Source organism: Neurospora hispaniola, assembly GCF_033458365.1.
Source record: "Neurospora hispaniola strain FGSC 10403 chromosome Unknown B0T23scaffold_3, whole genome shotgun sequence".
Classification (NCBI taxonomy): Eukaryota; Fungi; Ascomycota; class Sordariomycetes; order Sordariales; family Sordariaceae; genus Neurospora; species Neurospora hispaniola.
The window spans coordinates 1619299-1636069 of record NW_026944408.1 but is presented as its reverse complement, the minus strand read 5'-3'; the positions used below and the strand labels follow the sequence as shown (position 1 = coordinate 1636069).

At 52.0% G+C, this 16771-nt stretch overlaps 5 protein-coding genes and 1 non-coding gene across 6 annotated transcripts; 2 read left to right on the top strand and 4 right to left on the bottom strand.

The window, feature by feature from the left end:
* Positions 1 to 946: 946 nt before the first annotated feature.
* On the top strand, positions 947 to 3755 carry B0T23DRAFT_376680 (uncharacterized protein; the record flags this gene model as incomplete). The annotated part of the gene is made up of 1 exon (XM_062836982.1): positions 947 to 3755. A coding segment is annotated over exon 1 (2369 nt), but the record flags the coding sequence as incomplete, so codon positions are not given.
* Positions 3756 to 3911: 156 nt separating this feature from the next.
* B0T23DRAFT_419195 (uncharacterized protein) lies at positions 3912 to 5267 on the bottom strand (the record flags this gene model as incomplete). Its single annotated transcript, XM_062839696.1, has 2 exons — positions 3912 to 4532; positions 4610 to 5267. The coding sequence occupies 2 exons, from the start codon at positions 5265 to 5267 to the stop codon at positions 4240 to 4242; spliced, it is 951 nt and encodes a 316-aa protein (XP_062693911.1). The 3' UTR covers positions 3912 to 4239.
* Positions 5268 to 7028: 1761 nt separating this feature from the next.
* On the top strand, positions 7029 to 7124 carry B0T23DRAFT_t155. Its single transcript has one exon. It is a non-coding gene; the product is annotated as a tRNA-Ile (tRNA).
* Positions 7125 to 7410: 286 nt separating this feature from the next.
* Positions 7411 to 9476, bottom strand: B0T23DRAFT_376677 (uncharacterized protein). Its single transcript, XM_062836981.1, has 3 exons — positions 8782 to 9476; positions 7867 to 8721; positions 7411 to 7807 (listed from the first exon to the last, which is right to left on the bottom strand). Exons 1-3 carry the CDS (start codon positions 8999 to 9001, stop codon positions 7662 to 7664), a joined length of 1221 nt encoding a protein of 406 aa, XP_062693910.1. The 5' UTR covers positions 9002 to 9476; the 3' UTR covers positions 7411 to 7661.
* A 1352-nt stretch (positions 9477 to 10828) lies between these two features.
* On the bottom strand, positions 10829 to 12664 carry B0T23DRAFT_109244 (uncharacterized protein). Its single transcript, XM_062831837.1, has one exon. It carries the CDS (start codon positions 12512 to 12514, stop codon positions 10934 to 10936), a length of 1581 nt encoding a protein of 526 aa, XP_062693909.1. The 5' UTR covers positions 12515 to 12664; the 3' UTR covers positions 10829 to 10933.
* Positions 12665 to 15535: 2871 nt separating this feature from the next.
* Positions 15536 to 16771, bottom strand: B0T23DRAFT_427483 (concanavalin A-like lectin/glucanase domain-containing protein; the record flags this gene model as incomplete). Its single annotated transcript, XM_062840065.1, has 2 exons — positions 15536 to 16189; positions 16253 to 16771. 2 exons carry the CDS (start codon positions 16769 to 16771, stop codon positions 15536 to 15538), a joined length of 1173 nt encoding a protein of 390 aa, XP_062693908.1.

Genomic DNA, 16771 nt, shown 5'->3' with positions numbered 1-16771 from the left:
CGCCGCCGACAAAACCGACATCGAAGAACCCCCCGCCGCAGTCGCAGACGGAATACCAGGCAATTGCTGCCAAGTTCGCCGCCGCAAAGCGTGCCAAGGCAGCGCAAGATGCGGCAAAGGCACGAACGGCTGGAGTAGCGAAAGCGGCAGGAGGTGAAGCCATCGAGAAGGACCGCGTCAGTCTGGCCGACAAGCAACGCGCAGCCCTCGAGGCCCGGCGCAAGTCCAACTTTGAGGCTCGCTGGCTATGGACCGTCGGCTTCTGGGTCTGGCTGCTGTTGATCCACGTCGCCGGCATTGCCTACTTTACCAGCGGCTTCCTCCTGACCCGTCTGATGCTGGATGAGAAGTCAGTGTGCGACGCGCCGCCGACTCTGAATACTAGCACCAACGGTGTCGTGGACATTCTGCCCAACTGGAAGGGCAAGGGAACAGTGGATGGAGGCTGCTGGCACCCCAAGACCTTTGAGCGAGCCGTGGTTGTCGTGATCGATGCGCTGCGCTACGACTTTACCGTGCCCATCAAGGACGACGCTCCCTTTCACAATGCGTTCTCCTTCATGTACGATACCGCCCTGGCCTCGCCCAACAATGCCGTGCTCAGGCCGTTCATCGCCGACCCCCCGACTACAACACTGCAAAGGCTCAAGGGCCTGACTACCGGCACTTTGCCCACCTTTGTGGATGTGGGCAGCAGCTTTGCTGGTACCGCCATCGAGGAGGACAACCTGCTTATGCAGCTCCGGGACGCCGGCAAGCGCATCGTACACCTTGGAGACGATACGTGGGAGTCGCTTTTCCCGGGCTACTTCCAGGCCAACCTGAGCCGGGCCTACGACAGCTTCAATGTATGGGACTTGCATACGGTTGACAACGGCGTTATCGAGCACATCTTCCCCTTGATGAAGCGCAAGGGCGATTGGGACGTCGTTGTTGCGCATCTTCTCGGTGTTGATCACGCCGGCCACCGCTATGGACCCGACCACCCCGAGATGGCCAAGAAGCTGCAGCAGATGAACACGTTCATCAAGGATCTGGCGTCCAACATTGACGATGACACTTTGTTGATTGTCATGGGTGACCATGGTATGGACAGCAAGGGAGACCACGGCGGCGAGAGCGAGGATGAAGTCGAGGCTGCTCTGTGGATGTATTCCCCCAAGCCTGTGTTTGGCAGAACCAAGCCCGAGTATGTCACTCCCCCGGCTACCGCCAAGACTCGTCCGACCAACCAGATCGACCTCGTCCCAACTCTGGCGCTGCTCATGGGTATTCCCATCCCTTACAATAACTTGGGTCACCCGATCGAGGAGGCCTTTGTTGGTCCTCGTGGCACTGCCTGGGACAGGCTGGCTGCCGCGGAGCGCATGGCTGCCGCTGGCATCAAGCGCTACCAGACGTCGTACTTCTCTGCCCGCGGAATCGAGCAGGCTACGACCCCTGGGTCGCCCGCTGATTTGTGGGATAAGGCTGAGGCTCTGGTTCCCAAGAGCAAGGTCAAGAAGGGTCATAGCTGGGAGCCTGTGTTCTTGGCCTATGCTGAGTATCAGAGGGAAACCCTGGATTATTCCAAGAGCCTCTGGGCCAGGTTCGATGTCAAGAACATGGTCATTGGCATTAGCATCATGGCCTCCAGCGTCATTGCTCTTCTTGTCTACATTAACAAGCGTACAGAAGATGACGACGTCTTGGTGATTGAAGACTCCGAGCTTGATCATGCCGAGAAGAGCCTAGAGCTACAGGGTATCACCGCTGACGAAGGCCAAACCCTTGAGAAGCGTCTGTTCCGTGCCGCCATGTTGGGAGCCCTTCCTGGCATCTTCGGCGGACTTCTGCAATCCTATCTGTCTGGTAATGGTGATTGGTATCGCGGTTCGGCCATCGGCGCGCTCACCAGCGCCGCAACCGTCTTGGTCGCTCTGTACGATGCAGAGGGACCCAGCTTCAACGTCCTCCCCACGACTCTCTGGGGCTGGATGGCCGTGGTCTTTACCATCAGCCAGTCTATCGGCTTCGCCTCCAACTCATACACCATCTGGGAGGACTCGATCCAGCTCTTCATGATGACCACTTTTGGTCTCGTTACGGCCTTCTCGGCGTTCCGCATGGAGTCGCTTCCGGACCGCTTCATGACCATCTATCACTCCGTCCTCTTCGTTCTGCTGGGCCGGCTCGCCTCCTTCTCCAAGCTCTGCCGCGAGGAGCAGATGCCGTACTGCACGTCGACCTATTACGCTAGCGCCACCTCCTCGACCTCGGCCCCCTGGCAATTGGCCATCCCCTTCATCGCCGCCATCATCCTCCCTTCCATCATCAAAGCCTACCTCGCGCCGTCCAAATCATACGAGGGTCTTGCCCCGACCTGGATCGGTTACGTCTTCCGCGCCGGCCTTTTCTTCTCGGCCATCTACTGGGTCCTCGACGCCGCCGACAACGGCAACTGGCTCTCCTCGCTCTCCTCCCTTTCCTCCTACCTCCCCTCCTCGGCCTCCGACACCCTCTCTACCCTACCCCCTCTCCCAGACAAGGCCCTCAAGACCCTCTCCGTCTACACCGCGCAAATGATCCTCGGTCTCGCCCTCGTCGCCGGCTCCACTGCTTTCGTCTGGGCTCCTCCCTGCATCTCCATCGTCACCACCGCTCTCCGCTCTCCCAAAACCGCCGCCGACCCTCTCGCTGCCATCCCTGGCGCGCAAACCGCCCAGGTCACCGTCCTAGGCTACGGCAACGCCCACGGCGCTCGCTACCTCCTCCTGCCCTTGAACTTCTTTGTCGCCCTCTTCCTCCTCACCAAACCCATGGGCGCCGGCGCTTTGGCCTTGACCCTTTGGCAATCTCTCTCCCTCCTCGAGATCCTCGACTTGCTTAACCTCCCAATCGGCTCCAACCCCATCGGCCCCGTCATGCTCGCCCTGCTCGGCCAAAATGCCTTTTTCAAGACCGGCCACCAGGCCGTCCTGTCTTCCATTCAGTGGGACAGTGCCTTCATCCCGCTTTACAGCATCAAATATCCCTGGTCGCCCCTCTTGGTCATTCTCAACACCTTTGCGGGCCAAATCCTCGCTACCATCTTGGTCCCCATGCTCGTCCTCTGGAAGAGCGGTCCCAAGAGAAGAGGCATCTTGGGAAGCGTCAGCAGAGCGCTCGGCGTTTTCGTGGCGTTTTATGCCACCCAGGCGTTGGCGACCATGATGTGGGCGGGGCATTTGCGGAGACACTTGATGCTTTATCGGGTGTTTAGTCCTAGGTTCATGACGGCGGCCGTGACGCTTTTGGTGGTAGATGTGGTTGCTGTGGTGGTGGGGTTGACAGGTGTGAGGGTGAATATGATGAGTGTGGCGGAGGTTTTCGGGTGGGCTGATTGATCTAAAAGAAAGGGGGAAAAAAGAAGAGAATGAAGTGAATGTTCATGTTGATGTTGATATGTTTGCATAATTATACTGTTGGCATATATAGAATGGTTAATCGGGTGTTGGGTGGTTGGGTTGGTTGGGTTTGTGTATAAAAATGTTCTAACTGTAATGGATGGGGTTGGTTACACGAAGTAAATAAAACGCTTGTAGTGTATGGGTTGAATATAAGAACCAAGAGAAGAAAGCCTCAAGCTGTAAATCGTAATCTATACGATCTGTTTATTAACGAGCATCACGGGCGATATGGAAAGGGGGGACATCCCGTAGACAGTTCTATGGGTGAGTTGTCAACCGGGACTGTATTCATTGCCTTGAGTCAGATGACTCAAGAAACAAAAGTCCCAGAAGACATCAACATCAAAACTTGGAGGGTGAATCAAGTTTATTAGTCTTCAGTTCCCTCCCTCCATCAAAGGAGAGGAGAGACTAGGTAACTAACAACAAACTATCTGATCAATCACCCAGTTTTCTCAGAGACCTGCCCGCAAGCCTCTTTTTCTTCAAGTTATTGCCTCCAACAATTTTCGCCCGTAACGATTGTGTGATAACTCTTACCCAATAATATCCAACCTATGAAAAGCCAAGTCCAGCAGCGACTCGCAGTTGTACTCTCTTGATGACATTTCCTGAATGCATCCCAACCCGGAACAAAACTTAGGAAAAGACAGAACAAAGGCCAAGAACCAAAAGTTCAGAATTGAGTATGATCGGACCCATCCTCAACATATGACATGGTGCCAGCTCACCCCCCGGGGCTTTGTTGGAGACTAGATCCGCCCCGGAGGAAACACCGGGACCTGATGTGTCGTTACAGGGCCGTGGTTTTCTAGCCGGAAGTAACGCCATGCTGGCCAACATCCGGGCCAGGTTCCCCCCATTCTTCGGTCGAGGGGCTGTTATGATCCTCCTTTTTCGCTTCTTCAGGTTTGGGGAGTGCAGGGACTTCGCCTTTGAATTTCTCGACTGCTTCCACCAAAGCATCGAGTTCATCCACCATGTTGTCCAGTTTCTCTGCAAAGGCCTCATAGCATGGAATCCCTATTCCGACATCCTGAGGAATGGAAGCATCTGTCATCTCCGCGTTAAACTTTAGTATCTCCTCAACAAATTGGTTGAAAGCTGGCACAGTCCTAGTCAGCAACGCTCACTCCCGAATACTGCACACTGAGAGAGTCTTTCTGGGATGGATGACTTACCTTCCAAGAAAACGTTGTAGAAATCTTCCGCCTTCTCCTGGACCCCTCCTTCTTTCCTGTAGACTTCGTCGTTGAGCTCCATCCGTCTCAGAGTGTCCCGCTCCTTTGGAGATCCATACAAGACATCGTGAAGCACAGCCAAGCTACTGATGTACTCTGACTCAAGCACGCAATACTCATGCCCGTACGTCGGGTGATCCTCGAGAATTGACTCGCGGAACCTGCTGAACACAGCAGCCGTCCGATCAAAGAGGTGGTTCGTCTCAACCAGAAAGTCGCTGGCTTCCCAACAACTTCTATCAATTGGCGACTCAGGCCTGTAGATCTTCTCGATTGAGCCCGCAAGTGATTTGAGTGATTCCTGCCTTTGTTTCTTTCTGGGAACGTCTTTCACCTCCGGCACCGACGACCTGTTTCGCTTGTGGGGGTTTCTCATCTCAGGAGTAACAGATCCCTTGGCATTCCAATCAACCTTGGACCCTTCTGGTATATCTCTCATGAATTCTTCCCACGGAGCTGATGGGGCGATGGGCTTGCCATCGGCATCACATTTGTTGACGGGAACGCCATTCTCAAACCGAACGAGAGAACTTTTACTGCGTTGATGGCGTTCATAGGGCTCCCGACCGCCGGTGCTTGGTCTCTCTTGTCCTGACATTGTCGTACGCTTGAATCGGTGACACGGAAAGTGGTCTGGCTAACAAGAAGTGGAAGGGGGAGTAAAAGTAGCAAAGATAGCAGATAGTTTATCAAAGGGTTGTCTTGATGTTGATGGTAAGTCGATGTGTTGATGTTGATGTTGATGCTGATGCTGATGCTGATGCTGATGAAGGTGCTTGATGATCGAGTGAAGATGGCGATGGTGATGCTGAGATGTTCTTCCTCAACCAGGCCGAGTCACGACCATTTATACTCAGTCATCTCAACTCTTCATCCTCCTCGCTGAAGCTATCTCCAGACCAACGATCTCCCAGAGCGCTGCCATCGTGCAGTCGAATACAAAGAACTCGAAGGCTCAATGAACTTCCTAGGACCAACCGACACCGACGAGGACTCAGTGCGCGCGCAAAGACTGCCTAGATAACGTGAATATCCGCCCATTCCGAAAGAAAGAAAGAACATCCCCAAGGGCATCGGCGAAGGCGTAACGTAACCAACATCACCCTCATGCCAAAGAGACGAGACGAAGACGACAATATGATGCGCAGGCTGTAAAGACCTCATTAAACGACATGAGATGCACCAACAACCGCCGCGACACAAGCTGAGTGACAAAGATTCTCCATGGCATAGCAAGGTTGGTTCCTGAGGACCTTTGGGCTGTTAAGGAATCAGTTAGGTTTTCAAAGAACCGAAACGGAACCGACCCAACGCAACGAGTACACTGCGCCGAAAGCAGTTATACAGCAGTCGATGCGCCTCGATCAACATGTCCCAGGGGCAACTCGCCAAATGCCACGGCAGGCAGGAACGGAGACGTCGCATGATGTGAAATAAAATAAGGCAGCAGAAAGAACGACCGGAGTAGACTACGACATTCAAAAGCCAACGGCGCAATTAGGTGGCAAAGCATCTGAAATATGCCCTGAGTGAATCGAAAAGAAGTGCTGCTGCTGCTGGAACTGACAGCATCACCATCAACGGCGGGCGGGGGGATCTTCGCATCGACGGGTCCAAACCTTGGTGACCGTTGGTTATCATCCACGAGCATTACAGTGGAGAAAAGAGACCCACGAGACTAAGCATTTGGTCCAGGTTGGTGATGTTCGGTTGCCCAGCATCGAAGGTTACCTCGACCTTGGTGTTGGTGTTGGTAGGTAGTCTGAAGGGAGACCGGCCCACTCGATACTACCTGATGTTCGCCGCTTGAGGCAAGTAAGTGGAGACTGGTTGGACAAAAGTTGGGACTTGAGGTTTGATAGTAGTCATCCGAGTGGTTAGTTAGCTCCTGCGTAGCTTTTCTTCTTGAGAGGCACCGGAAATTTTGGGGGGTTTGTTTATATCAACGGTTTTAATTGCGAGGATGTTGCTGGATGATGCCTTCTTACTGGTGGTGTTGAAAAGACGTTGACCAGTACGTTACAATACGGTGATATCAAGAGATACACCGCCCTTGTGCATGACCGTTTTGTAACAAAGCGTAATCGCCCACACCAGCGAAAGACCAGAATAGAACGTCGACACTCCGCGAAAGCAAACACTTCCGTCCATTTCCAAACCTTCAGTCATCTCTCACTTTACGCTTCATCACTCCTTACAACCCTTAGAGGTGAGAAGGTGAAAACATTCTCGTCACTGCCCAAACCACTAAGAACTAGAGTGATACCCTCCCCCAACCCATACCGCATCCACTACAGAGAGTACCTGATGTTTGAATTTGGATACATAGTTTCATTAACTATGCCCCTTGTTCACCGAAGCCCGATTAGCTCAGCTGGTTAGAGCGTCGTACTAATATCTTCTCCAGGATATCAAGTTCATGCGAAGGTCAACAGTTCAATCCTGTTATTGGGCATTCTTTTTGTCCTTTTTGCCTCTCATCAACCCTTTATTGCCGAATGACTGCTGTTTTGTTTTGGTCCTTTTTATGTTCACTGTGCTGTTATTTTCGCATCTTTGAATGAGGAATGGGAAAGAAAAGGTTTGGTGGTGAGCGACTTGGTTTCGGATACACTGTTTTTTTTTGTCAAGTGTGCAAGGTACACACCAGCCGAGACTCTACGACAGCAACATCAATCGAAGTTGGATTGGTCACTGGTTTTGACTTATCCGTATGTGGAATGCTCCAACTGCCATTTAGAGCGCGAGAGTATCACAACCAGGGAACATCACGAAAAGAAGGTCTTCAATCGATAGGGTCATTGGAATAATCGGAGTACCCGACATTGCGTGGACTGACAAATCAACCCATGCTGTCCATCAAGGACTGTTCTACCAAAGCTTCCCAAGAATATTTTGGCCATCATTACGTCGTAACACTGCAGACAAAAGAAAAGGATATCGTACGCAGTCAAGAAGAAAAGAACAATGTAGTAAGGAAGCACCATGCAGCTTAGTGCTTGTGCAACTTGTCCTTGATCTTCTGCTTCAAGCTGGTCTTGTCCTTATGTCCGTGCTGGTCATGTTCAAGGGCTTCGGTGTTACCAACGAGGGAGCCATTAGCGTCATCCCTGTGGATTCCCTTTGACTCGAGAATGCCTGATGAAAATATTGTCAGTCACTCGGTTGAAAATGCTAAATTCAGGAAAGTCACTTACGATCAGCGTCGACACCAGCTCCAGGTGCCGCCGCATCAAAGTCGCCGCCATCTGCCTGAAAGCCAGTAGCATGGTGGATAGGGTGCGACTCCGGCTTGGCCTGCTCCTCCTTGGGGGGGCCGTTCTGGGGGTCCTTGACACCTCCGTCCTCGACCTTGCCAGCAACTCCGCCATGCTGCTGGGCAACTTCTCCTAAAGACTTGGGGCCAGAGCCAAGGCCCTTGTTGGGGTTCTCGTCGGCATCCAAGCCACCATCACGGTCATCGACGTTCTCCCTCGCGTTTACATGAGTGGGGTGCGTAGAAGGATCATTCGGGGAACGAATGTCGTTCTGGGCCTGAGTACTGTCGCCAGGATGAAGAGACGAATCCTGGGTAGCGGCTGGGTTGACCTTGGGTACGTCGTGCTTGGAGGAGCTCTGATCCTGGAAGGTAGTGGATTGCTCGGCCGGAATGTTCCTGTGGGACGAGAAGGTATCGTTCAGGGGCTCGGGAGCGTCAGCCGTGTGGGTGGTAGTCGTGGGGAACGAAGTGTTGCTGTCAAGGGGCTTGACAGCGGTGGTCTTGGGCGCGGCGACGTTGTAGTGAGAGTCAATCTTGGGAGTAATACTATCGGGGCCCTGGAACGCGTTGGTCTTGGGGTTGACAGTAGAGTGCTCGGGGATGTTGTAGTGGTTGTCAATCCTAGAGTTGACGGTTGGTGGGCTGTGGTCCTTCTCCGCCTCTGGTACCTTGACCAGGTTCGCTGGCTTGGGCTCAGTTCCGTCCTTCTTCACAGGGCCAGCAGCGTCCTGGGCGACGGTACGATCGGGGACCATCTTCTCGCCGACAGCCACTCCGGTGCTTTGGCTGGGTTCTAGAACAAAAGCGTGTCAGGATCAAGTTAAGAGTAAACCATGTCGAGAGACGCACTCACCCATGTTACCAGCGTCGTAGGGCTCTCCCTTGGAGACATCGCCCGTCTTGCCCGAGATAGGCTCCTCATGGGACTGGCCAGTTCCATAAACGGCGTCCACGGCTGCCTTGGAGGCCTGAGCGGCAAGGTTAGAAGCCTCAACGGCGAGGTTGGAAGCTTCAACGGCAACGTTGCTAGCAGTGGTGGCAGCAGAGCTGGCGACCTTGTTGATGGTCTCCATGATGGGCTAAGGTGGGTATCAAGGATTGGCGTTGTGCTTTCTTTTTGTTTTTCTTTTTCTCGTGGCAAGTAAACAGATGGGTATCTCGAGAAATGGTATCAGGTGTAAAGATCTTTGGTAGTTGAGAACAGAATAGACGTGGTAGACGGAAGGGAAAGAAGTGAAATTGTTTGCTATTTTATTCTTGTTCAGAGTGGGGGTACACGACGGACCCTTTCGATGACAAGGCTGGCCTCTTACCTCATTGCTTCACGAGGCCGCTGACGTCTTTGTTGCAGACTTGATTTGGATTCTGGGAAGGAGGGGCCCGCCTCGGGTTGTCATCCGAGGAGGCCTGGCCAAGCAAACGTGCCTTCCATCGTCTGAGCTTGTCCATAAAACATCCCAACCCCCCCAGCCTTGGACGGACCTGACGGAACGGAATCTCCACACCCTCTGGGTTGTTCGGGGGACATTATGGCCACTGATCGTCGCCGCCGAGAGGTTCAACCGACAGCTTGTACGCATTTTGTACATCTCAGGGTCCCTTCCTAAGCAAAGTACACTACCAGCCAGCCATAGATTGGCCGTAGTACACAGCACACATCCCAAGTTTCCCTTTCTCCATCCCATCTCCAACTCTCCAGTCGCTGTCACTGTTTCGTTTTCTGGTGTCGGTCACAAGCGTTGTTCCTTTTCGTATAATACGCCATCGTGCATGATTTATCAGACAATCCTTGACTGCTGTTTTAATACTTTCACACGAGCGAGCAAATCTTCAGTTATGTTAGTTGAATTGGATCGATGAGAGGTTCAAAGAACAAAGACAAGAAGAAGTTGCCGTGGTGGGGGAAGAGCTAGCTGATGACGCCAGTTTCAGCCCACCTTTCTCCAACGAACTATCAAACGTACAATTACGTCACAGAAGCTCCCCTCCACGTGCTGTGCGTGGTGTACATAGTAAGCCATCAGGGCAGTACCTAGCGCAGTAAGTGCGGGGCTTTCTCCATTACAGCAGGCGCGGTTATGCGCGGGACCCCCTCCTCACTTTCTTTCTTCAAGGAACCTCTCAGAGCCGCGCTGTCAGGTTTTTATACTTCAGTTCTCTCGGGCAAGCTTCGTTCCTTCATTGCCAGTTATCCTTGGGCTTCGTGTGGCTTGCCTTCACCATGTTTTTTTTTGGTTGGCGAACTGGAGGGATTCCGAGCAGCCCCCACGTCAACCACTCATCGAATGGAAGGTCCACACCGGGCAGCCACTAAACTCCATTCCACTGTGTTGCAGTGTTCCGTCAAGTTGCACTCCATTTCGGGCGCTACCCGTGCCTCGCCCCCCACACCCGCTGTGCCCTGACGAGAGCGAAACCCACCTGTAAGGCCGGGCCGGGCCTCCATTGACCAAAGTCCTGTCCCGTTTGCTTGCACAGGTACAACCGACACCAGCCAATGCTTGCTTCAAACAAAACAACCGATGTCAAGCATTGCACAAGGGTTCGATTCAGGACAAGACGACTTCTACCCGACTGTGGAATGCTATCATCATCATCATCATCATCGAGAAATCTGGCTGCGACAAATGTTGCGAAAAGAGTCCGGCATCTTCTGTAAACCTCGCGGGAGGTGAATGACACGAATGGCCTGCCTGAGTGCCAGTTGATGGCTTTGTTTACTTGCCCCTTTTCTTGCCTCCGGGTTTTCACTTTTACGGTCATCCAGCTTTGTCTTCCTACTCCACTGCCCGTCATCAAAATAAGCTTAATTAATTTGACAATTCGTATCTAGTAAACAAAGATAAGAGAGCTAACATTAATCGTTATGTGTATGTACAAGAAGAACTACAAGAATACCATTATATCAGGAACGACAGACGCCCAAGGCAAAATGAAACCACAAAAGCCACACCTCATCCTCTCGCTCATCCGCCAGTCCTCCTCAACAACCCTGCTGGTCCTCTTCACAACCTCCATCCCGCTGCATCTACACCTGCCCTCACTCTCCTCCACCTCGTCCGCACCACCGGTACTGTAGCGTTCACCGCACTACCGGTAGCATTCGCCGCACTCCCTGCGCTCGCCATTCTCGCCGCCGCAAAGTCCACTTTCCCACCACCCACCGCCACAATGAACACCTTTGGATCCCCCGCTGCCACGGTACCAGCGACGTTTTCCTTCTCCGTTCTTGACACATCGTCATACGGGAACGCATACCCCTTTCCTTTCGGGCTATTCTGGTGCACCACTCTGCTGTAATGATTCGTGATATTGTTGCTCTTGTAAAACGTGCTGATTTCCTCGCCAGCCGGTTGGTTGTTGTTGATCAGCAACGTACTTCTGTTCAAGGCTGCCGCCAGACGCGCCCCGACGTTTCCTCGGAACGCCTGGATGTCGAGCTCGGCTTCGGTCGCGTTCACCGGTAACGGTGGAAAGGCGAACGGACCCGTGGAACAAGAGAAGATATCGGCCGCCGACGGCTGATCAAATGTAATCGTCTCGCTGTTGTTCGATCGGAACGTCAACAGACCCGTCCCCGGGTCAACCCTTCCCTTAACCACCCCCCATTTGTTCTGCGTATCCACCATCAAATCTTCCTTTGCATACTTCTCCCAAACTTGCTTCACATAGCTGTCATAATACCCGCTGAACAAACTCTCCTTTCTCGCTTCAGCCATCACCACCGCCGAATTGGGACTCATCACCCTCGTTACTTGCCCATCACTCTTCCTTCTCACCACCAGCTTCTCCCAATCCCCGCCGGCCTGCTTCAGTTCATCGACCACCTTATTCAAGCCGGTTTCATACCCCATCCCTTCAACCTCTTGGTTATCTTCCGGCTTCCCCGTAGTCCTGATGACGCCGAGAGAGGCAGGACACTTCCCGACCAAATCCACCATCGAGACATTGGCAAACAGCTGGAACTCGTTAAAGGTAAACTCGACAAACCCCCACTCCTTCTCATAGTTGACGTCTTTGTCGTTGGTGACACTCGGTTCCACCAACGCCAAGCCCGCTCCTTTTCCATCTTGCGGCACTCCGTCCACCGGATTCAAAAAGAACTCCAGCTGCGAATCGACGGAGAACCAGATCCTCGCTCCCGCCAGGCGGGGGATAGTTACCGTGCGAGGAGACGAAGAACCGGGGGCGTTGAGCGGGATGGCGATATCGGAAGGCGGGATGGGGGTCAGGGTTTTGTTTACGGATGCATAAGTGTAAGCGGCGTTGCCGCTGGCGGAGAGGACGAAGAGGCCACCGTCCAGGGTTTGGCCGGTGATATAGGCGTACACGGTGGAGGAGGGGGTGTTGTTCTCGAGGGAGATGGTGAGGGTCTCGGGGGTTGTTTGGTTGGTTTTGGCGGAAGAGAGGGTGCTGTTCTGGAAGGAGACGGTGAGAGGCTGAGGCATGGTTTCGGGAGTTATGGGTGCGCCAAGGGGAGCGGTAAGTTGACCGGTGTTGAAGTATGGGTAGCCGGGTGGTTGAGTTCGTTGCGGAAACATGGAGAGAATTGCCATTATGGCCGAGTTGATGAGTTGTTGTTTCATGGTGGACTTGGTGATAAATAAATGAATGGAAAACAAGCCGTAAGGACAGATGGGGCTGCTTGTATGAAAGAGATGAGAAGGGGGTATCAGGTGGGATGGTAGGATGACAGGTAGGTATGCCTCTTAATATCTTTCTTTAGTTGAAAATGCTACCCATTCCGCAGAAAAGTGAAGCGTGATTCTCTCAACTGACTGAGATCAAGGCGTCTGTCCAGATGTGAAAGCCCACTTTATATCCTGTTTGTACTACTTTTTCCATATTCCAGTCAAAGACAGGTAGATGCAATGACAAAATCGTGATCCACGGTACGATCCGAGGAGGGTTAAGAAACCAAGAGAAGAAAAAAAATCCCGAACACCTGCCCTCAACTGGTGATACGCCCACAAGATCATCGGCTCTTCACATCACTGATATTCAGGCCCCTGGACTTGGCAAGGTTCAAACTTGAAAGCTTCTCAAATCTCCTTCTGTCCAATCCTTCGACAAAAAACCATGGCCAGATAGTCCCCCACCACCTTTTCGGATGTGTAGCCAACCTCTGACTTCCAACTGTTAACGTCACTAAATCGCCAACCAAGTATAGTTGCGTATATCCCCTTTCGTAGTATCACTATCTCTGTTTCTATTGCTACTACTTCCACCACTGCTATTGTCATTGTTGATTGGACCGTTGCTACGTTGCCTAACAGCTTCCTCATCATCTATACTATGGCGCTTTCGCTCCTTGTTGGTCTGTTGATCCTCAGGTACATCGTATACCCGCTCTCTTCCTTGTATATCAACGGCCTTAGCTTGAAGATTCTGAACCAGTTTACATCATGCGCATTTTGGGTAATGCGTCTTGTGGTGTAAGACATATGATGGCTTATACATTTGAAGATGGCGCACACCCAAAAAAAAAGTGGGGAGGGGGGGAATATTTTGTCCAAGCATGGATGGATCTCGCCCCTTCTTCGAAACCTCCGAAAGAACATCAGACCCTAACTTGTTGTTGTACCTGCCTTAGCAATTATTGTTCCGGTCCGGCTGAGACAGATTGGGAACTTAAGCAAGGCACCAACCAACCCTCCCAGCCGCCAATCCTCTCCCAGATGGAAGGATTCCCGAGCGGATGGCTGGTGACCCAGCCCTTAATTTTCTATACCTAATCTTTCCCCGCTGACATGACATGACATTGACCGATCAGATCCAGCAGCACGTCGTTCGTCCGTCTGCAGGTCATCCAGTCATCCGGAGCCCGGTATCGATGAAACAGATGATCAAAGGCGGTCACATATGCAATTGTTGCAACGGGATCGATGAATTGGGGCTAGCGTCATGAGAAGTCGTTATGCGGCTTGGCGCGACCGGAGCGCAGGCCCGCAACGGTCGATATGTATACATATATATACACCACGTTTTTTGGTTGTATTGACATGATGCAAAGACTTCTCGCTTGTCAAGTCAAAAGGCATGTAGGGTTTTATACTTGATACCTACCGGGCCTTGATCAATCATTGACGGATGCGAGGAAACAACCAAAAATATTAGCCCAACAAAAGCACATCATCCAGAGGAAGGGCACATATCGGTAATTCTCTCCCGATTGGATTCTGCACACAAACAGGTAAACATGACACAAGCAAAAAATCTAAACGAGGGCTTCGATCGTAGGTAGGTTTGCCATGGAACTCGGTCACTCGGTTCCTTGGAAACAACCCAGTCAGTAACAGCGTTTGGGAGGGGGTTATCTGTATGTATGTCTTGCTTTCCCGTGTGAGGCTAACCTTGGCGTAGGTTGAAACCAAAAATCCTGTGAGAAGTATGTATGACTTCAGTTGTGTTCTGTCGAAGACTTCCTCGCGGAGGGAACTAGCGAACCACTCAAGGACTGAAAGTGTCAACCACCGACCTTCCACTTATCAAGTCCGTCAGTCCTCTCCCACTGCATCCTATCCTACCTACTCACCTACTATCATTGTTGAACCACATTAACCCGTTCCGTTATAAAAATGCGTGTATACTTGAAAGTTCCTCTCCTCAGATCCCAAGATGGGCATTTGGGGTAGCTAGGTACCTATCACCACCACAACAAACTATCTCGACAAAAAGACTGGATGTAACCTCTATCCGACTAACAGTCACTCAACCGCCTTTGCAAGCAAGACGTTGACATTCTTCATGCCCGTCTACTGCATAGTACACCTCTGCAGGTATGTACCCTACTTTGATAGCGCGGTGACATTGCAAGTGGCGATAACTTTATTTTCCTTCCCACAGAAGATAATCGGTATGCCCGCCACCAGCTAGTCGAAATCTGTGAGGTGGCGGTACCACGCTAACAAAGTAGTAGATTCCAGCAGAGGTGTACACTACCGTATACTTCCGATGCGGCGGCTTCAAGCGGCGCAGCTAGCCAGCCAAGAACGCCAAAAGTCCGGGGAAATCTGACATTGTAGGTAATTGGGTAGGACGGCGCTTTGGGGAAGAAAAATCTCCGAAAGTAAGCGCCACACCCACACCTCACTTGCACTACACAGAAGTCTGGGGTAAAGTGTGTGAAGATGACATTCTGTGAATATGCAAGTTTCAATGGAGGGTGGTATTCTGTCATCACGCTACCCTTCAACTACATACTAACGAGTTGGAGTAGAGCACCCTCAGTCCCTCACTGCTTCCTGGGGAAGTGGAGATGACCATTCACACGTGGCTTCGATAGCGTGTTGAACCCCTCTTGCGTCGCTGATGTGTGAGCCGTCCTGGGTAATGTGGATGTGACCTTGACTTTGCGAAGATGGGAGTTTCTTCATACACCCCTTTCTTTGATCATACACAGGCGGATGACCTTTTCGTGTCTCTGATATCGCAGGTATCCAGACTGTGACCAAACATCTATGCAGGTGTTGAGCGAGCCAATTGAGCCACATCTGGACTCACATATAAACAGTCAGATACTGACACTCTTGTACTCTTTCCCTGTCACATGAGTAGGTTGGTATGCTCTCTTTGCCACAGGACTGAAAAGTAATCACTCCTTCTCATCAGAAGCCCCCTACCAAGCCAATCATCAGCAAACCAACAACAATCATTATCCAGCGCGACATTGCCTCAAGGGTTCTAGCACCACTAGTGATTTCATAGACAGTCTGATTCTTGGACATGTCCGAATAATCACTAAAGAACCAGTCCTTTGCAGTCTGGTTGTTCCTGGTCACAACAGGAATTTTGCACACCGAGGTCTCCGCCTTCGCATTCTTGCACCGACCGTCCCAGTCCTGCGCTCTCTTGGGGTCAGTCGAGTTGAAGTAAGCCTTGATGTAGCGGATGACGAGAGGTGCCTCCTCCTTCGGGGGCCCGCCAGACCACTTGAGGTTTCCGTTGCTCCAATGTGACAGAATCAGGTGGCCATGTGAATTAGGACTCGGAACATTGGAGCCGTTCATCTTGGCGAGCAGGACTCTGTCAGCATAAAAGAGAATCTCGCTGGGGTTGTAATCAATACGGTATTCATGGAAATCGGCCGTGGGGTCGAAGGGCAGGTTTGCCTGCATGAAGTTGTCGGTTTGCGAGGCGTCGTAGCCATGCGCGGCGGCGGCTCGGGATTGCAGGACGAGATTGACCGGGTAAGCCTTTTTGCTGTGGTCGAAGTCCTTGGACAGAAATTCCATGTCGATCTCCTGGGTATCGTTGAAGTACTGCGGAGCAAGATATGTTAGCGGAGTCCCAAGGAAGAATCACAGACGAGGACTGACACTGACCCAGAAGAATGCCGCACAGGTACCAGGGATAGTCGTCAACTTCATCGAAGCCCGAAAAGTGCCATAGGAGAGATCCAGTCTGGCAGTATCAACCTCAGCCACAGGCACCATGCCGTCAATCAGGTCCTGTCTGACAATGAGCTGTAGGCCGTCAGAGGCCCTGTTCCCAATGTTGTCCACATATTCCACGTCATCCTTGATGTAAAACATCTCGCCATATTCTCCACGAGCCTTGGCCTTGGTCACGTTGAACTCCTGGCGCAGCCAGTCAGTATTGGTGGAGATATCGGGCATGCGGGCAAAGTTCGTCTCAATAAGATCGGTGAAGACATTCTGATAAATGCTGTCGAGGTTATCACTTTGATAGCCACATTCGCAGTCGGCAAGGACTTGTCCTGACAATGCCAAGGCAATGACCAGAAGGCAAAGAGAGTGGAATAGTGAGAAGGGGCGCTTGGTAAAGTGACCAAGGCCAGCACTATCGTGCTCCGGCCTATTGTCAGTCATATCCAATCGCAT

Bases quoted from the DNA above. Each gene is read 5' to 3' on its own strand.
- B0T23DRAFT_109244 (XM_062831837.1), bottom strand. From the start codon at position 12,514: ATGAAACAACAACTCATCAACTCGGCCATAATGGCAATTCTCTCCATG.
- B0T23DRAFT_376677 (XM_062836981.1), bottom strand. From the start codon at position 9,001: ATGGAGACCATCAACAAGGTCGCCAGCTCTGCTGCCACCACTGCTAGC. The intron at 8,722-8,781 runs GTGAGTGCGTCT...CTTTTGTTCTAG, and splicing joins CTACGACGCTGGTAACATGG to AACCCAGCCAAAGCACCGGA. The intron at 7,808-7,866 runs GTAAGTGACTTT...TATTTTCATCAG, and splicing joins AGCTGGTGTCGACGCTGATC to GCATTCTCGAGTCAAAGGGA.